The sequence below is a fragment of the Panulirus ornatus genome, chromosome 43 (genome assembly GCF_036320965.1).
Source record: "Panulirus ornatus isolate Po-2019 chromosome 43, ASM3632096v1, whole genome shotgun sequence".
Taxonomy (NCBI): Eukaryota; Metazoa; Arthropoda; class Malacostraca; order Decapoda; family Palinuridae; genus Panulirus; species Panulirus ornatus.
In genome coordinates this window covers 16,386,124-16,413,256 of record NC_092266.1, presented here as the reverse complement: position 1 = coordinate 16,413,256, position 27,133 = coordinate 16,386,124, and the positions used below count along the sequence as shown (strand labels likewise).

Below are 27,133 nucleotides of genomic sequence, written 5' to 3'. Positions count from 1 at the left end.
GTCTCTACTCACACGCGTTCATCATGCTCACATAAACCGTGTCTATACTCACACCCGTTCATCATGCTCACATAAACCGTGTCTCTACTCACACCCGTTCATCATGCTCACATAAACCGTGTCTCTACTCACTCCCGTTCATCATGCTCACATACACCGTGTCTATACTCACACCCGTTCATCATGCTCACATAAACCGCGTCTCTACTCACACGCGTTCATCATGCTCACATAAACCGTGTCTATACTCACACCCGTTCATCAAGCTCACATAAACCGCGTCTCTACTCACACCCGTTCATCATGCTCACATACACCGTGTCTATACTCACACCCGTTCATCATGCTCACATGACCGGACAAACGATGGCACGAGACATATGTCGTGGCTGTACGAGGCTCGTCCGGTAAACAGGACCGGCAGAACCGTGGGGGGTCAACACTGGTGGCCTGGTGGGGCAGCGGGGCAGCCCCCGTGTGTCAGCCGGGTCCCGGCGTCGTGAGGGATAATACCCCCCCAACAATCGTCCGGGGCAGGAGGTACGAGAGGCTAGGGAGGGAGGAAGTTGGGCCAGCCCGGGACTACAAGGAGGGAGGGAGATGGAGAACAGCGCGGGACTACAAGGAGGGAGGGAGATGGAGAACAGCGCGGGACTACAAGGAAGGAAGGAGAGGGAGGACAGCCTGGGACTACAAGGAAGGAAGAAGATGGAGGACAGCCCGGGACTACAAGGAGGGAAGAAGATGGAGGACAGCGCGGGACTACAAGGAAGGAGGGAGAGGGAGGACAGCCTGGGACTACAAGGAGGGAAGAAGATGGAGGACAGCCCGGGACTACAAGGAGTGAGGAAGAGGGAGGGAGAGGAAGGACAGACAACTGGGACTACGACTACGTGTCAGGGCTCCCTCAAGCCTCGTACATCTTCACGGGGCAACAACCCGCCCCTCCCACCCGAGCACAAGTGGGCGGATACCCACCCTCCCTCCTCCCCCAGCACAAGGAGCGGCGGTGGGGAGGTGGCCGCCTCCCCAGCCCTATCACCAGCCTCTCACAACCGCCCTCCAACACAACAGTCCACCGTGCAGCATATAACCTTTCGCCTGTCACCCTTGATACATCCTCCCTCACTTTATTGTGAGGCATCAACAATCCAAATTCTCATATCTGTCAGCGGAGACGTAGTGAGTGTCTAGTGTTTCTGTGTATATATATATACATATGCGTGCACGTGTGTGTACATATACATATGGTATGTGTAGAAGTTACCGGACTCTGCCTGTAGGTGGTAACGCCGCAAGAGAGTCACCCTCGGCAAGGGATGTCAATGGACGGAAAAGAGCACAGCTAAGATCCTCGATCCAAAGGACTCCACACTTTCCCTGCCCCAGCTTGGACTGCTGCTGCAACCTCGGAGACGCAAAGAAACCATGAAAACAGGAGTCGTGAGCCTTCATAAAAACAACTTGTTATGTGTATATATGTGTGTGTGTCTCCATGTGTGTTCATGACATGTGGAACGGGAAAAGAGTTCGACACATGCGGGACCTACCAGTCTCATGGACACGTAGGTGTGTACATGATATGTGAGTATATGTGTGGATGTGTCCTTGTGTTAGTGTGGGTGTCCGGTAAACAACATCTGCATACAAGCGACTCTGTCACCCATACACTTCCCCGCACTATCACTCGCTGTCTCCCCCACACATCCTTCCCATTAGTCCACACCCTCACGACATTTATCATTCCCCCTACTCCCTGCCTGTGTCACATTCCTACACGCCTCACACTCTCCCTGTCACCGTGCTAATATACACCCATGCCTCACCTCCGTGCCCCTGGGAGGAAATAATCCACGGCTGTGAAACAGGTTCCCCCAGGCGAATGCAGACTCCAGACTCACGCCCTCACATCTACCCATTCTCCTCCACAACCTCTCGTCACCTGCCAACTTTTCGACACTTTCCAGTAATGCCACGACCTTTCCACCATTCCCTAAAGGAAGTTAATACATGTAATCCTTACCTCTTCAATCCCTCACCATTCGACTTATCGTTGAATTATATACATCACACTCTTACAGTGGAATGACAAGTGAACTATCATCTCCACCATTTACAAAGATGCAAATGCGTCCGTAAATACTTTGGAGATTAATACCTCAACACAGGACTCTCATGCAACTCAAATCTTACTGTTAATCATGTACACAAGACGAGTGAACACGGTAAAATGTCTTGTAATTAACATACCTGACGACCTCATCTTCTGTGAATAATGTGCAGCCCAACGTTGCCTTAAAGGATACATATACGGGTATACCAGACGTAGAATATAACAGCACGGCTACGGTGGGATTACGAGACTCCAGTGCGGATACATCAGACTTACAAGATAACAACACAAGTACACCAGACTTACAAGATAACAACACAAGTACACCAGACTTACAAGATAACAACACAAGTACACCAGACTTACAAGATAACACTAGGAGTAGTGCAGCCATGAAAGATCAAAACCCACGATACAAACAAATCATGCAAGACACTACTTGTCTGGGTCTGTATACTGACGCTGTGAAGGCATCATCCAGTATAATCAAGTGTTCCCCTGTTGACGTGATCATTTTGCTCTTAGCTTCAGTTCCCATAAAGATCTACAATCAACTGTTGAAGGAGGTTCACTTTCATACCGGCTGGAGCGACGAGGCAAGACCTGCACTCAGTAATACCAGCCACACACTGGGGAAACACCGGTTCCCTCTGATCCATAACCTGTACATGAAGACCACTCGCTCTTGAATGCACGACGTGGCAGAATGTTAGCGAGCAGCGTGACCAGGTGAAACAGCCATATACAATGACCCCAAACTTGTCAAGCTTCTATCAGCAAAAAAAAAAAAAAAGAATAAATAAAGATATAAAACGTATAATGGACTGACGACTCGTTAACGTGTTCATCAAGAACATAACTTTATACGAGCCACGCGAGCGTCTCTCTCATCAACCAGGCCGTCGCGGTGATGAAGGCTGCACACGACCGAGTCCGGACGATCCGGTACCGCAGACACTAAAAGCCTCGTCCACGTCCGGCTCACGGGAGGGGACCACGAGGAACGTGATGGGACGATGACAGCAACGCTAAAAACGTCTGGCACAACCCATCGAGACACACGACTCCACCACCATCCACGAGAGGACCTGCAACACAGCAACGTTCTGACGCTTGTGTTGCGCCACGTCAACAACTCGTCAGAGTAACTCAATGTCTGCCCACCACTGTCGGCCAGGTAGACCTAAGCGTGTCGGGCCCTCAAACCCACAGCGACCCACCCTTTCTCCCTCTACACCCCACAATCCCGCCCCCACTCCCTCACCACTCACACTTCTTGCCAAGTCCAGTAAAGTGGCTGTTGGGAATGGCCTCAATAGCTGTACCCTGAGAAATGCGGTAAATGGTCGCTCATTGTCGGGGGCGCGGGAGGAGGAGGAGGAGGGAAGCCGGCGAGATGACGGCTGTGGTAAGGTATTGACCAATACTGAGGACACGGCGTCAATCCCGGCCGACAAGGTGGATGGTGTTCCTTCCCCCAAACACATTACGGTAATGGCGGCCACACTCCCGCTGAACCTGTCCTCCTGACGCTGACTTATACGGCACATAAAGCCTTGTCATTTACGACAAATATCCTCCTGTATCTGGAGACAAAGGCCGCCGCTACTCTGGCTTCCGCCCCTTAGAGTAACCACTGTTATTTGTTATTGGGATAAGTCTCCCTCGTCGTATTTCCTCTCCCGCCATCACACAGACCTGCTCTCGCTAACAGCGTCGGGAGAGAGAGAGAGAGAGAGAGAGAGAGAGAGAGAGAGAGAGAGAGAGAGAGAGAGAGAGAGGTGGAGGGGGGGAGGGAACAATATGGTTTCCACTGAATTGAACTGAATACCAACTGTTTCCTTACTGCAGGGCGGTATTTTTTTTCCCCTTCCGTTTTTGTTCGGCAACCGATAAGATCCGGGCGGGAATATGGCCTACTCATGGCCATCTCGAGTGAAAGCAAAAAAAGAAGGCAAGAAAAATACAAAGACCTACCATCAAAGCCACTGACGCGTTTACAGGCATGACTCTTACAAAGGTAAATGTTGCCTTAAGAGAGACGAGAGATGGTGGAGACCTCCATAGCTTCGCTGTTCAAGGAAAGGAATTATCATATAAGCTAATCCTCGTTTGGCTGGTATCCTCACACAATCTATGGGAAGCAGCATTCAGACGTGTGCCTAGGGTCTGAATGCTCTCAGTGGCGGGAACACAGGCAGGCAGATCACAGACAGGTGAGCCATCGTAAGGTACTGGAAGACCACATAATACGGTACGATTCCCTTACAGAGTTTTCTAATGTCTACGTATTTCTACTCTTACCACAGTGATCGGGGAATTTCAACCTCTTCCGCTATGGCAAGCACCCTCGAAGATACCCTATGGTCTGTTACTGTTTGAATTCCTCTGTGTATTCTTTAAAACGACCGGCACAATCCCGCCACAACGTACGGTATTTCTCCGTCTCCCGGCGGTGAAGCTAACACAAAGGGGTGCTCCAGTCTGGAGATGATAAGTGCCTTCTAATACGACCGTCACAAGTTCTGCTTCACTTTGCTCTGAAAATTCTCAGTACCCAACCTATCTCCTTCGCAGGCAGGGCACTGTAATGCCCCTCGAGAAGTGAGGTCATCCGAACACACGAATCCTACATCTCTGACGCGCTTCTTTCGTGTTACGACTGGTCCTGTTCTACGTCCTGCGTCTGTCTATCGTGCCAAATCCTATGTCACATGTGGCAAGTTGAAAACATAACATCCACGGTTGGGTTCCCATATTCATTAAGGGCATGATTCTGTATCCCATAACTCTCTTGTGAAGTCCTTCCGCTTCGTAGTAGAGTGCAACACCTAAATTAGGAGTTATCAACCTTGGTAAAAGAAAAAAAAATTCCAAGTCATTGGAATTTTTTTTTAGCAATGTTCATATCGTACGGCACACTGCATCAGGACCGACAAACTCGTTTGTACTGGAGGGAGCCTGGCTCTCGTGTGGGGCCGGGGGAGATAACAAGCCCAACCCTCTAGGCCCAGTGCTCAGGTCCCTCACCACCGTGGGGCCGCCCTAGAGCAGAGGGCACCGCACCTCCCGAGTTGTAGGGAGGTTTAATCTCAAACAAACAAACAACAACATCGTCCGTATCATAACCTTCTAAATTCTGGTATTCCTCCAGAGGCCACAACATGGATCCCAAACCTCACTGACAGTGTAACACCGCGAGTGTTTCCATGTTCCACATAAGCTGCTAACACTGCACTTACCTCATTCAACAGACTAAGATCCTGGTCGAGATTACCCGCCGCGTATCACGCCCGCTTCATTCTCCTGGTGCTTCGTAGACCTCCTTGACAAACTTGGCTCCAGTTATACTCCTTACTGAGGACCCAACCGACCCCTTCACCTCAAAGCCTCCATGCCATTCCAGGACCCGAAGTCCACTCACCTCCAGCCTCCCTGCTATTCCAGGATCCGTCCCTTCACCTCCAGCCTCCCTGCCATTCCAGAACCCGACCCCCTCACTTCCAGCCTCAATCTTCTTCCAGAAGCTCAATCCCTCACTTCCAGCCTCCATCCTCTTCCAGGACCCAACTTTCTATTTCTACCCTCCCTCCCCTTCCAGAACCCGGCCTCTCACTTCTAGCCTCCTTCCCCTTCCATGATCCAACCAATTACTCTTAACCTCCCTTCAGTTCCAAGACCCAACCCCTCACTTCCAGCTCCCCTTCCCTTCCATGACCCGATCCCTCACTTCCAGCTCCCCTTCCCTCCCAAGACCCAACCCCTCACTTCCAGCCTGACTGCCCCACACGTCTGTCATGCAGTGCGTTCCCTCAACCACTTCCAGCGTCAGTGCTACGACCCAGTCCAGTCCATCACCACAGAGACATTAGAATCCTGCCACACCACCCCATGAACCTCAAAAATTCGAGCGTCATCATCTCACTCACTCACTCCAGCCTCCTCACAACCCCGACTCACATCTCCAGCAGGTGTTTCCCCAAGTTGAGTACGTAACATCATGTAAATATCTAATTCAGAGATGACGTGGTAGCTGCTCTGCGGCCGGACCCAGAGCCTCAAGCTGTTGAGGACACTAGCCCACTGAGGGAAAGCTCTCAGGAATGCAGTAATATGACTGACTTCCATGGCTCAATCTACGTCGTATTTCCAGCGGTGTCATCCACGGAGGAAATTACAAACCACACTCTAGTCATCACGACTTGCAAGAAGTTGGCAGTTCAAAAGGCGGGACCGCAGATCGAGCGAGCACATGCACCCGACTCCCCCCGACCGACTCCTCTGCTGGTCCACGTATGTCTCCTCACCCACCCCTCTCCTCCTGTACCGTTTTTTCACCATGTTCATCCACCTGTCACGGGGAAGCACACACAGAGGCCTACCAGGCAAACCTACGAAAACGGAACTCTCACGTTTGTGAAAACAGACGGACAATCTCTCTCTCTCTCTCTCTCTCTCTCTCTCTCTCTCTCTCTCTCTCTCTCTCTCTCATATATATATACATATATATATATATATATATATATATATATATATATATATATATATATATATATATATATATATATATATATATATATCCCGCCCAGAGCAGAGAGCGAGAGCAGTCCAGATCTGATTATTCACCATAGCGTAAAAGCCAGGGCGCCACGCCCACTAATCACAGCGGCGCCCGTATCTTTACGAGCAAACTCCGGGAATACGGCACCGCATTTCCAGCCGCAACTCACATTACGCCGTCCCACTATGGCGGCGGTGTAGCGGGCGGGGGAGGAGGAGGAGGGGAGGGGAAAACCTCCGTGCCAATTATTTATGGGTGACGTAATGCGGGGAGCGGGCTGGTTCCTGGCCTCCATCACTGCGAGGAGCACCGCCACTCACTCCCTCCACCGGGAGTTACGGCGTCAGACGGGAGCACTGTGCTGGGGGAGAGAGAGGGGGGAACCAGCCATGATGCAGCCTCAAGCCATAGCCCCTCAACCTCCCCTCCCCTCCAGGCTCTCTCTCTCTCTCTCTCTCTCTCTCTCTCTCTCTCTCTCTCTCTCTCTCTCTCTCTCTCTCCATCCACTCTCACCTTCATCCTCCATCATTCACACACAGACCCTCCCTTATACACCCCCCCCCCCAGTGACCTCTCTCTCCAGCATTCAATTTGTTGACGTCAGGTTCGCCTGGTGTCTCTACCTGGCACCACGACCGTCACCCACGTCTCCTCTACTTCCAACCCCCGACCTAACCATCTTGCCCCCTTCCTCCCTCCCTCCCTCCAAACATCCATCTACCACCATCCCCTCTACCCTCGTCCACTCATCATCTACCACTCCACCTTACTCTGTCCTTCCTCATATCAATATCGACCCATCAACTAAACTACCAATTCGCACCTGACCAGCCATTCGACCTTCTCCTACACCTGACGACCTCACTCCCTTCCCTCCCATATTACCCTCCCTTCCACCCCTCCTCTACCATCCCAGCTCACAATCGACGCCTCATCTACCATCGTCCTGCCCACATTCAGTACTTTATCTACCACCCTAATTCCTCCGCCACTATCTCCTCTGCCTCTGAGCCTCACCTTTATCTCCTCTTCCCTTAATCTCTTTACGTCTCCCCCGCCCCTCCTCGCCGCCCCCCTTTGCCAATCCCTATTGCCTCAGATCTAGGGGTCGTCCCTCCTCCTCCTATCACTCTACCCGCCCGTCCTACACTGCCCTGTCCAGCTGGTCACCTGTCCGCCCGTCACTCGCCCCCATCAGCCTCACCGGTCTTCCCCCGGCAACAAACAACGGTCGTCTGTCTCCAATCACGACCCGAGTGACTGTCTCTCTCTCCCGTCCCCTCTCATTATCCGCTCACCCAAGCCCCACCTCACGGACCTTCACGTCCTATCTTTGAGATATCTAAAAGCGCCCCCCTCCCCTTCTCTCTCTCTCTCTCTCTCTCTCTCTCTCTCTCTCTCTCTCTCTCTCTCTCTCTCTCTCTCTCTCTCTCTCCCTGGCGCATGTTCCGGGGTCAGCAACATCCAGCGGGGCTGTGGACGGGCGGGCGACATCCATCACCAGCCTCAGCCCGCGGGTCAATTACAGGTCCGGTCGGCCGTTATCACAATCACATTTGGAGTGGGGGGCAAAAATAGGAAATTGGCTGGGGTCCCGCAAGACCATTCTTGGTCCTCCCCACCTCGCCCCGTACCGCCTCGCCCCGCCCCACCTCGCCCTGTACCGCCTCGCCTCGCCTCGCCCCGCACTGCACCGCCCCACCCCACCCCGCAGCGCCAGTCGGCCCTGCCACACGGATTAGGTCATATCACCCATTTAACCCCTTCAACACGAGGGTACGACCCTTGTGTTGCGTGACGGCGTGACCTCTGACCTGACCGTCAAATAAAGAGGCTAAGGGTCGAGGATCGAACCCGTCGTGCTCCAAAAATGAACATTTTGACCTCCCATCTGCCCCGTCACCCAGGGAGGTTCGAACACCCCCTCCTCCTCCTCCTCCTCCTCCTCCTCCTCCTCCGTCCCTCCCTCCTCCTCTCACAATGACAACCATCAGGATAATGACCAGCACGAGAGGTCACTAAACCAGGCCCGACAGAGCACGTTAATCAACAGAACGACCGGCGGCATCAGAAGATAACAAAGGTCAACAAAGGTCACAGAACGTGAGAACAACGTAGAGTCACAAGAGCGGGTGAACTCCCTCCACCACAACACCGCTAAATATAACAAAAAACTGACGTAGCTCCATCCCATCTCCATCACAACCATCACCACCTAATATTCCTTCACCTTCTACACCACAACCACCCATCTTAACTACCTCCACCAACTCCATCACCAACAATCAACGCCGACACCACCAACCATCACCACCCATCACAGCCACTAACTATACCACTAACTACCACCATCACCAACCATCACAGCCACTATTACCATCACCAACCATCATCACCCGTCACAGCCACTAACTACACCATCATCACCAACCACTGCCACCCATATCAGCCACTATCTACCACCATCACCAACCATCACCACCCATTACAGCCACTCACTACCACCATTATCAACCATCACCACCCATCACAGCCACTAACTACCACTATGACCACCATCCACATGACCCATCTTCACCCTCACCATCACCACATACCATCCACACCACCACAACAGCTTCCAGTGCAGATGACAACTGCGTCCCCGCCCTGCTACCACCACCACAAAACAGTATTAGCAGCGGTGACAACACCAGAAACAGCAGCTGGAGGCACCCGGGGAGGGGGGGGGGGGGGGGAGACAGCGTCTGTCCATCCTTGCCTGCTGGAGACATGAACGCATCGCCACAAAACTCGCGTCCAAAACCTAAACAGCGTCAAGAACGTACGAACAACGTAATCAATGACATCAACGTGTTGGTAGTGGGTTGACCCTGTAGGAGGCGCAGCAGGTGGAACGGGTGGGTCCTACGTCGGCCTTTGCGGACGTCAAGGTCGAGGGCCACGTCAGGTGGCCTCGTGTGTATAACGTGGGAGGGGCACTCGGTCGCCTGTACCAGGAACAGCATTAAGAGCACAGCTGCAAAGTCACACCACCGAGAGCAGCCAGGACAGCAGCAGCAGCAACAGCAACAATCCCTCAAGCAGCTATGATAACAGCACCGTCAAATGCTACGACAGTAACAGGAGCAGCTCCGACAACAGCAGTAACAGTAACAGAAGCAGCCACGACAACAACAGCAACAGTAACAGGAGCAGCCACGACAACAACAGTAACAGTAACAGCCACGACAACAGCAACAGTAGCAGCCACGACAACAACAGCAAGAGCAACAGTAACAGTAGCAGCCACGACAACAACAGCAACAGCAACAGTAACAGGAGCAGCCACGACAACAACAGTAACAGTAACAGCCATGATAACAACAGCAGCAGCAGCAGTAACCCCTCCCTCCCCTAGGACAACCTAATAACAAAAGTGTATCAGCCTCCAGTAATAACTCATCCAGACGCACCATCCACCTCGGGATGCAATTTTCCCGATAAACCTTTTACCTTTTTACTTTTTTTTTTCCCTCACTTTCCTCTCCTGGCTGACCTCAGGTGTGGGCATGCGCGGATCTGTGTGTGTGTGTGTGTGTGTGTGTGTGTGTGTGTGTGTGTGTGTGTCTATCATATCCGGGACCTTATAATCGATCATTCTAATCTGCAGCAACACGCACCCATATGCACGTGCATATTCATCAGTCCCGCACGGGCGCGAGACGACTAAAAAGCTGTGCAGTCTCCCACACTGGTGTATGAGCACCTAAAAAAAAAAACACACATTAGGAACGTTATATTACATCATCACTGAGCGCAGATAGTCAACATGGAGCGCAGATGGTCAGCATGGAGCGCTGACGGTCAGCATGAAGCGTAGATGGTCAGCATGGAGTGCAGATGGTCAACTGGAGCAGAGGTGGTTAGCATGGAGCGCAGTCGGTCAGCACGGGGCGCAGATGGTCAGCATGAAGCGCAGATGGGAACATACGTAAACACGACAACTTGCCATCGACGGCCGTGTGTAAGCGTGGATTTGAAGTCTTGCGACGTCCTGCCATACGCTTGTATGTCCCGTGTATAAATACACACGACTCAGTCCGGCGGGGTATAGAAGGCATCTGCGTACGGTGCGTGTTACGGATGAGGGTATTCGAGCAGGTACCCCAGCACCCGGGGCCTGCCACTGGTGAGGCCAAGTGTGCACACAGCCCTCCCCGGTCAGTTTTAAACCGTAAGGCAAGGCTATTTTGTGTGGGTAATTAACTGTGCAACAAAAGGCCAGTAACGACCGACCACACAAAAGCCAGTAATAACCCGGTGCACAAAAGCCGGACAACACCGGCGGGGTTGGTGGCCTACCCAGTAAATACGACGATAAACTACAATGAATTATACCAATAAATCCCAGTGCCATTACGGTCGTACATCACCAAGGGAACGCGCCCTCACGCCGACCATATACCGCGCATACTTCACCACAACAACAGAGCTGGGTAAGCACACCCTTGTCTACCGCACCCTCTTTCCACAGGCCAGCCTGGGACACCTCCCCAGCCACAACCCCTCCTCCCCATCCTGCCCCTAACATCAAGTACAGAAATCCCACAATGATTGTGTGGAGACTCTGGGCGGCAGTGCATCTGCAGGAGTGTGCTGCTGCCGTCGTACCAATCGCTGACGTAGTCTCCCCCCGCCTCCACCATCACCAAAGAGAGAAATGTACCTTTCCCCTCACATGTCATTTTGCCTCACAACCCCGCTGGCTATCCACACCAACCGTGTTCTTCAATCCCCCCCCAGGTACCTACGCTCTGATGCTATCTACTCCATCCACGGCCAACATGGCAAATGAGCCCATCCACATACTTCCCTACATGTGTTCTACATCTCTAACTCGGTCCAGTGTCGCTCTTTACTACCAGACTTACATTCTCCTCACAACCCTCATACCTGCCCTCACACCCGCACGAATCCTGCTGAACACTCACACTATTTCTCGCGGAGTGAGAAATCCCGTTGCCGTCGCTCCGATATCCTCGTTATCCTACGAAAGTTTCGTGTCTGACGAGACTTACAACAGACACAACAAGTTGCAAAGACCCACCACAGTTTGGTAACATGAAGAGCTCCTACATTAATCACTGCGTCGTCAACTTCTTAAGACTTGATCGCAGCCAAGGGAGAGATGCGAGATCTCTGTGGTTCACACTCTCGCTGGCTTCACCAGAGCTTCCGACCAACACCATCGTCGACAGCGCCATCTACCCTGGACTGAGGACAAGTGTTATGCGTACCACTAGACACGAAGCTGGGAGCCTTGTGCTCCCTCATCCACGTGAGTGATACCCTGGTAAGCGCAACGGCTCGACGTCAATGTGTCGACGACTCCACCATAAGTCTCCGCGCTGACGACACTTCTCCAGACTTCATCGCTCTTCTCTACACCCTCAACACACCTCCAGCCACATCACCATCAACCAAAGCAACGCTATTAACCATGCACATCACTCTCGCTTCCACCCTTATCCCATCTACTGTCTCAGTAACCCCCAACCCTACTCCAGATTTGTTCCGTTCACCAAGCTTCTCGGTGTCACCCCTGACGATATACAGGAAGAAGATGTAAAGAAATGTACTTTAGCATCATCGACAAATCCTCTAGCAACTGTCTCTACGTGCACTTGGCCTCCCTCTCGCCTTTACTCAAGAATGTCTACATAAATAACTTTCACTCTTCCCAAGCTGGCTTTTGCCTCCCGCGCCTGGTCGCCCTCCCTATCCACCACATAAAAGTACCAACCAGAAAATGTACTGGAAAAAGGCACGCTGATCCTCGATCCCTTTTCCACCACCTGTCAAAAAGCGCTCAACACACCGGTCCTCCTGACTCCCTCCAACCATTTATCTAGACCTCACCGACAGTTTCAGGAAACTACCGCACAATGTCGCCCCCGTCACCTCTTACCAACGAAGATCCCCCGTCCCCGAGTTACCATTCGGTACCACAACCGCATCGAACGCATCCGAGCTAGTTCACACCGCCACAAAAACAGCCCCATCTCAACCATTGTGACCATCATCAATACTCTCTATACACTGCCACCCCACTGTTTGTATACAGACTGTCTGTTTAACCTCCCTCCACCATCCCCTCATAACTTCAGTGTTGTCTATCTCTTCGTATATTTCCAGCCTTTGGCTGCAGTTATTTCATTAAACCATTAATGTTATCCACACCACTTCACAACACGGGGATACCTCCGCATACACGTCCTTCCTCAATACCCAGATACCTCCCCACATCCCCAGAGACATTTTCCCTCAACACTCACATACCTCCCCCATACATGCTTTCCACGACCGCCCCAAAGACCTCCCGTAAACCTTCACAAACAACGCCACAAATCATTCGAATCCAGTATTTCACATACCCTTCGGGCAGCCTTCTGCAGCTCTGTAAGCAATGTCCAACACTCTTCAGACACTCCTCACTACACCACACTACAACCTTCGTACACAGCCAAAACTATTCACACGCACATACATCCAACCCCATCCCATCTCTCCCCACATACCTGGCCAAACAATGCTCTTCAGATTCGCCCCAAAAGACACCCAAGTGTCATAACAAACATATTTCCCACGGATCTTGTTAAACCTCCACATACTCACTGCCACAGAAAGCCTACTGAATCCCTAACACATCCTACAGACCATCCTTCAGAGAGAGCCAATTACATCCCAGCAAATCCCTGCCGACCATCCTCCACACACTGCCTCTACCAAGTCGCAACACATCCCCTTAAACTCTACGTCCAATTACCATTCAGACACAGTGCTCCACACCCATACCAACCTCTACACCTCCTTAACACAGCTTGCTTTACACGCATCTAACTAAACACTCCTTAGAATATTCCACTTTATACCCCCACTCCACTACAAAGGTCGTGCCAAACACACCTCTGTTCATACAACCCACACACTCTACTAGATAACCCTCTGACAAAGCCAGCAACCTCCCTCCATATCCAGCCTGATACCATCCCCATCCTTCACACACAGCCTAATATACCCTATTAATTCTGCTAAGTACCCTTAACAACAAACAGGGCCTGATAAGACTCCCATACACCCAACCAAGTATTCAGAGAGCATCATCCCTGCCAGGCACCGTTCAGACAGCTTGCTACACCCTTATACACCTTGCTCGGTACTTGAGACAGCCTAACTACACCCCTATACATCCTCCTATATACCTCAGACAGCCTAATACACCCTGCTACGTATTTCAGACAACCTACACACAACCTCTGCAGAACTTTACCTCCCCACATCCCAAGATACCTCGTCCAAATCGTTCAAACATGGGAAGCATTTCCTCCGGGAGTCCTGCCCTGCTTCTCTGCCCACCGTTCCATGGACGACCAAAAGTTCTACATCCACACCTGCCAACACTCTGCCATCCCTCAGGTACGCCTTACTGCATCTAAAGATATCCAGCCATCCTTAAGACATAACCACCTACATCATACACCCAGCCATCATGTAAACACCCCCCACTGTATCTCAATACACCCAGCCATCACATATACACCCCCCTACTGTATCTCGATACACCCAGCCATCATACCCACACACCCCGCCACACACAGCATCATATATCCTTGAGGCAGTTCCCCAGTACTGACTCATCCACCACGAGAGAGAGAGAGAGAGAGAGAGAGAGAGAGAGAGAGAGAGAGAGAGAGAGAGAGAGAGAGAGAGAGACCCTCCCTTCCAACACAGTTAACCCTCTATACCCTTCCGCATCTCCTGCCCCTCCCCGCGCCTCCCTCCCGGGGATGGGATGGGAGAGGGTCGGTGCATCCCAGGCCCGTCAGCTGCAAAGCAGCTACCGCTTCCCCTCCCTCCCTCCCAACCCCGCTGCTTCACGCCACCTCCCTCCCTTCTACTTCAACCTCCCCCATCTCCATTTTCCCTTCATTCTCCAACATTCACCCCCAACCCCCACTCTACACTCGCGTGTCCTCCACCACGTGCCACTCCCCTCGTCGCGCACCACCTGCCCCACCACCCTCAGCCTTCCCCTCGTCCTCCACCAGCTTCCCCTCCCCCTCGCCCTGCACCCTATTGGGCCTCCTCCCCACTGCTCGACACCACCGTGGGCCAGCATCACACCGCCCCGCCCCTGACCCAGGAGCCACTCACCCCACCTACGCCGCCACCCAAGACAGCCCCTCCTGCGGCATCACCACCACCTGTCGTCATCTCCTCCGCAGGTGTCGTCGGCGGCTCCCGGAGGGATGACCGGTGATGACTGCGCCCGGAGAGGTCACTGCGCGTTCAACCCTCTGAGCGCGACGGCGCAGACTTCGCTCTCTCTGGGCGTGATGATGCCCTGGCGACTGGAGGTGGTGTGCCGTCGACCCGTCCACTACCGACCCAACCACCCGAGCCACCTCGACGTCCCCCGACGCCTCCGTCCCAACCACATGACAACACCCCTCACCAAGCTGTCATCTCGAAGGAACAAGCTCCTCCGCTATGGTCCCCAATAACTAAAAAAAAAAAAGAAAAAAGGAAAAAATGGCTTAAATGTTGACGTGTGTGTGTGTGTGTGTGTGTGTGTGTGTGTGTGTGTGTGTGTGTGAGTGTGTGTGTTTATGTGCGTGGTCCGGTCACCCACCATGGTCAGCAGCTGTGGCCAACCATCGTCACCCAGTCGTCGTAAGTTGTTCCCTCGAACGACACCATCATCATCACCCCCCCCGTCCCCCCTTCTCCGTCAGGGATTACACTGTCGTCTTCGTCAACAGCGACTCAAACCGACCCCTCCCTTCCTCCGTCAACCTGACTGACACAATATACGTATCCAGACTCCTGATACAAAAAAATGGCTGTGATATTTTTTTCCTAACCTTTTCAACAGTTCGTGGTGGTGGTGGGGGAAGGTGGGTGGTGGGGGAAGGTGGGTCGTGGGGGAAGGTGGGTGGTGGGGGAAGAGAGATGGTGGGGGAAGGGAACTTAATGAAAAGGAAATTCCATTGAAAACAGGTTAAGGGATGAGACTGCTTCTTCATACTCTTCTTCTTCTTCTTCTTCTTCTTCTTCTACAGGAGGAATCATTACTCCTCAACAGGAGGAAAGGCTAAACCTCTCAACAGGAGGACTCGTAAAGCCCTCAACAGAAGGAATAATTCATAAACTACACAACAGGAGGGATAATTAACTCCTAAAGAGAAGGAGACACTAAACAAGACACGAGAAAGATGAGGGAGAGAGGATGCTGGTGGGCCACCACAGCAGACACCAGATGAGGGAGGGAGGATGCTGATAGCCAACACAGCAGACACCAGATGAGGGAGGGAGGATGCTGGTGGGCCACCACAGCAGACACCAGATGAAGGAGGGAGGATGCTGGTGGGCCACCACAGCAGACACCAGATGAGGGAGGGAGGATGCTGATAGCCAACACAGCAGACACCAGATGAGGGAGGGAGGATGCTGGTGGGCCACCACAGCAGACACCAGATGAGGGAGGGACGATGCTGATGGGCCACCACAGCAGACACTAGATGCACTTGGCTTACCTGTGGTGGATGCCTCCTTGTTGTCTGGTTGGACCTCGATCGACTCCAGGAAACCTGTGAGGGAAGAAGGGAGAAGGGTTAGGCTGGGTCACACATATCTTGCCACAGGTCACAGTAACGACCGTTAACAACGCCATTTCTAAATGATCAAGGGCATTTAACCGCCACAACCAGCCCTAACGACCCTGGGGTTATTAGGTACGGTCACCCTTCACCCACAAGACGGCAGCAACCACCGCAACTAAACGCTTGTAACGACCATGAGCAAGTAATTAGTACCATTGACCCTAACGGCCATGAAACCATAAACGACCATTTGTAACTAACTACTACCATCATCGTTGTATAACGACCATGTTCAGCCCAGGCCTCCCCTTCTTGACTGTATCACAAGTACCTAGTCACACCCAACACATCAAACAACGCGACAAACAACATCAAAACAAAGAACAGTGCGTCACATGATTAACTGCAGGCGGCCGGACCAACTGTTGCCATCTTGAGGGTCGGCCAATGTGACCATGTCTGGCTGCATGACCCATCCCTAGCCAAGCCTTGAAAGTCATTGCCCCTCATCATCATCATCATCATTTCTTTTTTTTTTTTTTGGTTTGGCAACGACCGGACTCTTCTCAAATGGCAGGTTTTTCCCAATTCCCCCGAAACTCTTTTTCAATTCTCTATCTTCTTTTGTCCCATTTCGTGGAGTCTGTGTGGGTCTACGACATATAGAAAAATAATGTATATTCTTCAAGGAAAACAAACTCTAGCACATATCAACAACCATCACACTAACAACAATCGACCAAACCACCTAACAAGCAATCCAGAGGAGCTGTATGGGCGACTCATTCTTCTGAGCACCTGTTCCATACGTAGAGATGCTACTGACCTCAGTCCTGCTCACACACACACGTCAAGGCCGGCTCTTCTTCCAACTCTCTCTCTCTCTCTCTCTCTCTCTCTCTCTCTCTCTCTCTCTCTCTCTCTCTCTCTCTCTCTCTCAGCTACTCGAGTGGGATCAGAAGCCTAGATCCATATCAACTCCCCTACGACCCTCTCTTCACCCATTCGTTTCTCTTCGCTAGTCCATGAGCATCATTTCGGACGCTGTTCTCAGGAGCTGTGTGTGTGTGTGTGTGTGTGTGTGTGTGTGTGTGTGTGTGTGTGTGTGTGTGTGTGTGTGTGTAAGTGTCCTCCCGAGCCACTAAGTCTTGGACCCTTGGCACGCTACTAAGTGCTTCTTCCTATAGTGTCTGTGATGAATCCAATCACACAAGGAACTAACTGGTCGACCAGTATGCTACTACACCCACATTCCTCGGAGAGCGAAACTGTGCAGGTCTCTCCCTCCCTTTCGTCTTCCTCTTCACCTACAACCCTCCCCCGCTCACAAGATCCATCTCATTAATCTCTTTCATTCTTTTTCTTCGTATCTATTTTCTCTTCCGACCAAAAGACGGCCAAGATCATGGTATCTATCGCACCCCGTGCCCCATCACCAAAACATACCCAGTCTCTCCCAGTAATCACGAACCACCAGTTACAGATAACGTCCGCGCAACGTAACTACCACCCATGGTCATTCAGGGTCATAAGTTATTAACATACAAACTACTAAACACCATGGGCTAATATACACACTAAGTGCCATTTCAGGAGCTGATGGTCGCAACTCTCGGCCAGATGTCGCCAATCGCGACCATATGCTCTTGGAATTAGCTCTCCTAACGACCTGACCATCACGGGAACGGCCACTTGACGTAAATATTTAGCTCCCGGTGACATCCAGCGTAAACACTAATTCAAATCAGGACCAAGACATGAATATTCAACACGGCGGGGGGACCCAATCAAATGCGTAAAAGGTTATGACAAGTTATTATGGAAATCACTCAATGATTTTGAGCTGGAATGTTTTGCCCGGACTTGGCCTACATGTGCAGGTACGCACGCACCCCATCTGCACCACCTGCCCCTCCATACTAGGTGTGCAAATATATATATATATATATATATATATATATATATATATATATATATATATATATATATATATATATATATATATATACCTAGATAGATAGATAGATAGATAGATAGATAGATAGACAGATAGACAGATAGATAATTAGACAGACAGAAAGACAGACAAATAGACAGAAAGACAGACAGACAGGACAAACAGATATACAGACAGATTAACTGAACCATGTTAAAACTTCGCTTGGCCTCCACTTGGTATGGACAGACAGAGATAGGCCGGCATGACGTGCACAATACACAAGGCGTCTCAATATATAACGTATACACGCCGCGAGGACGAACACAATACTCATTCACGAAAGACGTTCGTTGTACAGTTCGACGAAACGATGGTTTGCGTCACATACGGTTCACTGTCGCAGATGAGCGCTCAGACTGCCCACCGCTAGCACCCCAAAACACTGTTAACGAAGGAGGCGACACACACACACTCTCGCACACATGTTACAGTACGACTGGTATACCTCACGTGCATTTGTGTAATGCCACAGCAACCTACGTGTATATATATATCCACCTTAAAAACACGTGTGTTTACGGTCCTCAGTGCAAAAATCACCCCACTCCACTCCCATCGAAAAAAAAAAATATTACTGTTCGGTTAAGGAAATTTCATACCTGACACCAGGGAGTGGTTCATTGTAGCCCCTCAGGCAGGGCAAGTGTTGTGAGGTACCCGGCCACAGCTTCTCTCCACTGAGGCACGCGCGTGCAGGCAACGCACCTGCTGAACACAAAACCTCCCTCCCACCACCTTCGCGTACACGGTTACTGTGCGATATTTCAGGGAGTCGTTATATTACCAAGTACAGTGTTAGAGTTCCTGTATCTAATACTGTATTTAACAAAATCATTCTCCAGCGCTTCCCAAAGAGCAATATCAGACAATGATATTATAGAACGTATAAATATGAACGATATACGACATATCGTATACTGAGAGCATGATGCTGGCACGCAGCCAAACAAAACCCATTATGTGGGCCAGAGTTATGCACTGAAAACAATGAACTTCATACATCAACTCCTGTTTGGTAATGCTTAATTCATACATCATTTCTAAAAAATAAAAAAAATGAAAGGTCAAAGAAAACTTATTCATTACTATTCTTTTTTTTTCAATAAAGTGTATACGTAGCGAAGGCCACAGCCTCTGACTCGATCAACACGGACAAAACAATATTCTGTGCGCCTGGCCTTTGATGCCGCTCGACGCTACAAATGAAAGTAATAAACTGTGCGATGCAATGTTTTCCTTGCTGTCAAAATCCAGGTAATGGCCTTGTGGATATGAATCCATGCCCGCCTATATATATATATATATATATATATATATATATATATATATATAGGGAGGGTGAAAGGCATACACGAAAAAGAGTGCTTTGGAGCGATGTGGTATACAGGGGGCGACGTACTGTCAATGGACTAAACCGGGGAGTATGAAGCAACCGAGGCAAACAACGGAAAGATCTGCACAGCCTGGCTGTGTATATATAAGGCTGTGGTCTAGCCACATTACACATGACAGCTAAAGAACAGAGGTGACCGAAAGGGGCCCTTTCTTCGTCTGTTCCTGGCGCTACCTTGCTAACGCGGGAACTGGCGAACAAGTAAGAAAGAGTTTGAGGTGTCAGAAAATTAGCAAGAGCCTGGAAAGTATCTGACCACCAGTTCTTCCATACTTTTTCCCCTACCACACACGATACAAGGAGTGGATGAGGCGGAGGCGTCTGTCGCTGGGACAGACGAGACGCAGACCCTGTACTGCCTCTGACGGGAACATTCATGCCTAAGACATAGCGTTCGGAACAGAACGGTGTGCCTCACCTGCACACACACACACACACACAGTCCTCAGCTGTGATGCCATGATTACGAAACTCCCGCGACGCGCCTCATAACCTCACATGTTGACACGACGGTCTTCGAAAACTCATGTCTTATTTTGCCAATCTGTCTCCTCGAGCATCTGCAGCAAAGTCGTCCATCGTCCTAGAACAGCTCCCATACACAGGAGCTCTTGGTCTTTATCTCTCCCTTTTTTTTGGTTACCATCCATAATTTTCCACCTCCAAGCCACACAACCCCTGACCTAATGTGTGTCAAGCCCCCACGCCCACCACACGCATCGATTCCTCGCCCACGCCACCATCTAAATAACTCAATCCCTACCAGAGCCCTAAGGTATTAATAACAACCTTCCCCATTCACACACACACACACACACACACACACACACACACACACACACACACACACTAAACACTTCCCTCACCACTTCCTTCCTCCGTCCCCAGCCACGCTAAACACTTCCCTCCACTACTTCCTTCCTCCCTCCCTCCCGAACCAAGCTAAACACCCACCTTACCTCATAATTACCGGGCCACGCACGCACGTACGTGCTTGTCCATAACAAATGGTCGCAAGCAATCAAGTATTTGTGCTTTTCCTGTTCTGCTTGAGTCGATTATGTCTGGATTTAAGTCAAATGCTTCGAATTCTGACGGCTCTTCACCGGAAAAGTTTTAAACAAAAATAGATGAATGAATAGATGTTCAAAACAAGAGAGGTCTTGTCTTAAATCCAGATCTCGTCTCGCACAGCAGCAGAGGGTAAGTAAGTAAACACAGTTACTCCGTTCCTTCCCGCCAGTACTGACAACTTAACACAATAGCCCACCCACCCACTTAACGCATTAAACCCTTTCCAAGTATCATCAGCCACAGGGCTTTAGTGTTATGTTGCCCCCGGGAGGAGGAGGAGGAGGAGGAGGAGGAGGAGGAGGAGGAGGAGGAGCTGGAGCAGGAGGAGGAGGAGGAGGAGGAGGAGGAGGAGGAGGAGGAGGAGGAGGACGAGCAGGAGGAGGAGGAGGAGGAGGAGGAGGAGGAGGAGGAGGAGGAGGAGGAGCAGGAGCGGGAGGAGGGGGTCTATCTTCCCTCCTCCTCCTCCTCCTCTCTCTCTCTCTCTCTCTCTCTCTCTCTCTCTCTCTCTCTCTCTCTCTCTCTCTCTCTCTCTCCCCTGATCACCCTAACGCCCCCAGGACGACCCATGATACAAGAGGCGACGACCCCATAAACCACACCATTAAGATGCTGGGGCCTGATAACTGATCCCCCACACCCTCCCCGGTGGGTTACTGCATGTTCAGCCAGCACAGTCCCCCCTAACCCACCAGGGTACGTGGCCTTGAGGGGGAGAAGAGCCTGAGGCTGGGGGAGAGAACGGAGGGGAGCGAGGGCCGGGCACGAGGGGAGAGTCCTGTGTCAAGGGGAAGGAAGAGGCAGGTGAGAGGGGCAACAGAGGGGAGGAAGCAGAGGACAAGGGAGGAGAAGAGTAACAGGAATGTGAGAGTTGGGGGAGAGGCCACTTCACCCCGCCTCACTCTCCCAACCACGTCCCTCTTGACCAAACACTCCATCCGCCTGTCATCCATCCCCCCCCCCCCCTCACTCCCCTCTAAGTGACTCGGTCATGGGACTTATTTCGAACTTCGCCCACCTACTGACGTCCCTACACCCGTCCCAGATGACCCACCAGTCTGTTCCTCCCCTCCTCCCACCGCCTCATCCGCGTACGTGGGGCCCCACTCCACGTTGGACACGAGCCACTCCCATCCCGCCCCCTGCATCCAATCTGAGCCTCCCCTATCCCCCACGACACACTTGCCTACCGGCGTTCCTCTATCCTTCACGAACACCACACTATCCACGTTTCTACTTCCAACCAGCCCGTATGTGTGACCTACTTCCCTATTAGTGTTTACCCTGCTCCCTATTTTCCATTCGTTGTCGACCACTTCACCCATTCACGAGGCCAACTTAGCGTCCCTATTTCCCCGCCCCTCTGACCTATTTCTCCACCTCCGGCCCAATGACGTAGACATAACACTATTGTGCCTCCAATTCCCCACGGTGTCCCGACCTCCGTCCCACCCTACAGTGACTTCACGTCCCTCCTCTGTCCCCCGTAGCTCGGTCGACGACCAAGGTTCCCCTAGTGACTTGTGTGGTGTACATCGGGGTGTTGGATGCCGAGGTTCACTCCCGCGTGCACAGCGGCTGCCTGCCCGTTTGTGTGGAGTGTGCCATTCCGCCGGGCTGTCTGTGGTGTGATCAGGGGAAGTATATCAACAATGCATATTTCGGCAGTCCAGTGTCTAGCCAGTATCTCGAGCTCTGCCCCAGTAGCCGACCCAAACAACCCCGAAGCCTGGACTATAGGTGCATCTGTGTCCTAATTTCCCCTCAGCATGACCCATTCGTGTCCCTGTTTCCCTCCTCTGTCGTTCATACCCATGTCTCCTCAACGCGCTAATCCAATAACACATTTCCCTTCTCCCCCAGATACTACACTGCTGCCCTACCAAACATTAATACCTATTCTCCCTACTCGGGGGTAAGAAAAAAAAAAAAAAAGGAGCTGAAAGCACCCATTTTCATTTCTGCTTTCACGCACACAAATCCCTCCCTACTCCCAGGTTTCTGCAGCTCTTGGTCCACCAGCTTCCACTCTGGTGCCTGGGGGGGATCCCTATCCCCCGCCACACGCCCGCCACAATACGACACACTGGCTTCCTAAGTGGGGGGGAAATCTCCTCCACACCAGACCAAACCTGCCCGCTAGCATCCCACACAACGCCACCCACACCACTCGCTAAAAGAGAGAGAGAGAGAGAGAGAGAGAGAGAGAGAGAGAGAGAGAGAGAGAGAGAGAGAGAGAGAGAGAGAGAGAGAGAGAGAGTTTAGAGGAGATACGAAGACGTCGTAAAAAAAAAAATAAAAAAAAGTGTAAAAATCAGAGCGGCAATTAAATCTGTTATGGCAACACCGTAGAATACAGTAGATATAATAAGGGATTACGTGGAGGGGAAAGCAACAGACTCCATATCTCCGTGGTGTTGGTGACAAAATGATCTGGTCATGCCGGAGATCTGTCTGGTTCAGTACAGGCTACAAAAAAAAAAAAAGTAAAAAAAATCCAGCCTTCCCGTCTGCCTTGACCACAGATGATATAAATCCAAGAGACATATTTCCCGTGCACGAGGGATGGTAAATCCCTAGATTATATCACTGTTAGTGAAGATTCAGTTGTTAAATCCGTAGACTGGTTAAGATGTTTAGATAACAGTTGGTTAATACGTTAAGTAATAAGGTTAATACGTTAAGTAATCCGTTAAGTAAATAAGACCGGGTTAATCTCCAGACTTATCTAGTGCTGAAATGAGGCTTGGTAGATGAAAAGACTAACTAGTGCTTAACATGGGTTGACCAATCAAGGGACTCACGAACTCTGCTACTAGAGCAAAATGTGACACATTATCAACACCTTTTGATGCTTTGTTGTGGCTGGGTTTAGTTTCGTTTTCTTTCTTAATCGACTGAGAGCACTTGAAAGAAAATGTTCCAAATCATACATAGATTAGGCAGGCGTCATTTGTTTTTATTCATAATCTATTACTTACGAAAAAGTTTTGATTTACTGAACTTAATTGTAGCAGAATTAAGTTGAATATTGATGTTACTCGGGGATCCGACCTTCATGTCTTTCTCAATTCGAATATAAACCACTGGTCTGTATCATATACCATCTTGGTATAGGCAGAGATGACTCACAACGGTATAGGGGGTCCCCTAAAATATGATGATACCTGAACATTTATGTCGCCTTCAGTGAACAATGGGTAAGTAAATCCGAAGACTTTACTGTACAAATCCTAAGTTGGTACATTCATCGAGTTTGGTTAAGGAAGTTTCGTACAGCCAAAGATATATCTGGTGTACTGTTTATATGTGCGGGATTGGTAGATCAATTGAATACATCTTATGGTCTAGCTAATGGCTGGGCCACAAGGGCACCCAGCTCTCGGAAACAGACAAAACAAAGTACGATGTAAATGACTGAAAGACAATCAACACGGGTGGCGGTGTAGGTGGGTAAGTCAGCCACGTTTTGAGATCAGACTTGCGAGAAGCGAAAGGCAGGATTGCCCTGCAGTCGACTCTGTCCAGGACTACCCAGCCACCAAACGTGCTCGTATGATCCTCCATACCTATACGGTTCTCTAAGCTGCTTACGACGACAGGCGACCCACACAAGGTGGTGACACACACACACACCATTATACCTCAGCCAACCCCAGGCGAGGACATATATGACCCCTGAACAACTTCACTTAAATGTACGACAATCGAAGACAATCGCCAAGATGTTTCGTATCACATAAAAACGTAATTTACCAAATGCTTCCAAACACTCTTGAGCTACATTCCCTTTAAAACCTCCTGCAGAGAGATATATGCTCTTGTGACGAAGACGAACACACCTGATTCATTGAAGGTCATTTATATAAACTTGGTCCAAGAGCCAATCTCTTTAGTATTTTTGGGCAGGACGAATCATTCTTACAAATCAACAGCCTTCTGCGTCTCTTTTTCATCTTATCTATTCATCCATCATCTACCTACGTATCTACCTACCTACCTTCCTACCTACCTACCTACCTATCTATCTACATGATTCATCTAGGAGTAAAATGTGCCTCATTTCTACCAACGCGATTCACGGTACTGGTGTAAGGATCAAGAATAAAGATCACCACAACTGGTGAGTATTGGACTCCAATAAACAGAGTCAGTGTACTCTGGTGTGCCCTGGTGAGGCCTCTCTCCTCTTGGCTGTGTCTTAACCTATCCGGCAGCGACCCGTCACCCCCGACGTGGCGCCCCGACCTACGTTGTGCCAGGTGTGAGGTGCCGTTGCAGAGAAACACCCACCGCAGCAGACATTACCGTGAGCGGTGACGCGAGGCGTCTGGCAAGGATCTGTGTCTGGTCGCTCTGAAGGTCGGAGGGGTCGGAGGGACGGCGGGGGACGTGCGACGGAGGTAAGTACGACGGAGACGTGCGACGTGTTGAGAGATGCACGATGGATGTGCCGTGGACATATGGACGGGTGGCATCAGATGACCCAGACGACGGGAAAAAACGGACACGACCAATGGGGCGGACGACAGAGGAGCGAGCGTCTAAGGGAGGGAGGGAACGAGGCAGGAGAGGTGGATCACATCACGCGGGCGAGTGTCACCTCCCTGGAGGCTCTGGCGCAGGTCAAGAGGAAACAAAATCAGTAGCGAATATGAGGGGCACAGGAAAACCTGCTGATCAGCACGACGATGTAGGGAATATAAGGAGCGGCAGAAAGAGGAAGAGAAACGCGGGAAATATTGACAATGGGGAAACTGGATCATCAGTGCGACAATGATGATCCGTCGTCATCAAACAAGGACAAAGTCTGTCGTCGCCAAACAAACAAGGACAAGGTCTGTAATCACCAATCCAGGACATGGCGAGACATACACAAACAAGGACAAGGTCTCTTATGAAAACTAAGGACAAGGTCAGACATAAACAAACAAGGACAAGGTCTGTTATGAAAACTAAGGACAAGGTCAGAAATAAACAAACAAGGACAAGGTCTGTTATTAAAACTAAGGACAAGGTCAGACATAAACAAACAAGGACAAGGTCTGTTATTAAAACTAAGGACAAGGTCAGACATAAACAAACAAGGACAAGGTCTGTTATGAAAACTAAGGACAAGGTCACACATAAACAAACAAGGACAAGATCTGTTATTAAAACTAAGGACAAGGTCAGACATAAACAAACAAGGACAAGGTTTGTTATTGACAATCAAGGACAAGGTCAGACATAAACAAACACGGACAAGGTCGGAGGACATCAACAAAACAAGGAACAGCTTGGCCATCACCCAACAAGGACAAGGTCAGCCCTGTACATCAGGACCCAGACAATGATTATGAGCGTGGCGGCCAGGATGACGACCCACCATGGATGGCCGTTACTCCCATCCGTGGCAGTAAGCAGTGCGACCATCAAGAACATTACCTCCACAACAACCAGTCATGACCACGACAACAGAACCTGTCTAAAAGGGGGGAGGAACGACCCCATAACCAGCGATCCATAAAACATCCCATTATAACCCATCCCAAACCCCCCATCACCAGGCGGCCCCAAACATCCCACCAGCAGACACACTAACCCCCACTATTACTCACCCCAACCCCAAGCACCCACCCAACAGACAGCCCAGACACCCCACCAAGGACACACACACTATTCCCACTATTACTCACCCCAGCCTCAACCACCCCACAAACCCCACCACAACCAGACATCAACCCGCCAGTACCTCACACGCACCTCACACACGTAGCTATTCCGTAGTTCACAGAACCTTTTTTAGAGTTCTCCTCTGGGATTTACCTAGTGGCAATTATAGCCGGGGAAAAAAAAACAGTTTTATTTCCCAACTTGGTTAATAAAAAGTTATAATAAAAATATCAATCATAATTGTACATGGTCTCCGGTACAGCGGCCGGATATACAGGGCACTGGTCCAGAGGATTATGGTGTAGTGTATGGTGCAGGGTGTGGTGTGGGTGGGAGAGTGGAGGGTGTAGTGTATGGTGCAGGGTGTGCTGTGTGTGTGGGAGAGTGGAGGGTGTGGTGTATGGTGCAGTGTGGGTGGTAAAGAGGAGGGTGTAGTGTATGGTGCAGGGTGTGGTGTGGGTGATAAGGTGGAGGGTGTAGTGAATGGTGCAGGGTGTGGTGTGGGTGGGAGAGTGGAGGGTGTAGTGTATGGTGCAGGGTGCGGTGTGGGTGGGAGAGTGGAGGGTGTAGTGTATGGTGCACGGTGCGGTGTGGGTGGGAGAGTGGAGAGTGTAGTGTATGCTGCAGGGTGTGGTGTGGGTGATAAGGTGGAGGGTGTAGTGAATGGTGCAGGGTGTGGTGTGGGTGGGAGAGTGGA

General features: G+C 50.7%; 1 protein-coding gene across 2 annotated transcripts in view; it reads right to left on the bottom strand.

Annotated features, from left to right (window-relative positions):
- LOC139762345 (tyrosine-protein kinase transmembrane receptor Ror2-like) overlaps nucleotides 1-27,133 on the bottom strand; it is a 422,639-nt gene that overhangs the window by 307,164 nt on the left and 88,342 nt on the right. For both annotated transcript variants that reach the window (XM_071687040.1, XM_071687041.1), the window contains exon 3: nucleotides 16,253-16,306. In XM_071687040.1, the coding sequence (XP_071543141.1) occupies nucleotides 16,253-16,306 (54 nt within the window). The remainder of the gene's footprint in view (nucleotides 1-16,252; nucleotides 16,307-27,133) is intronic.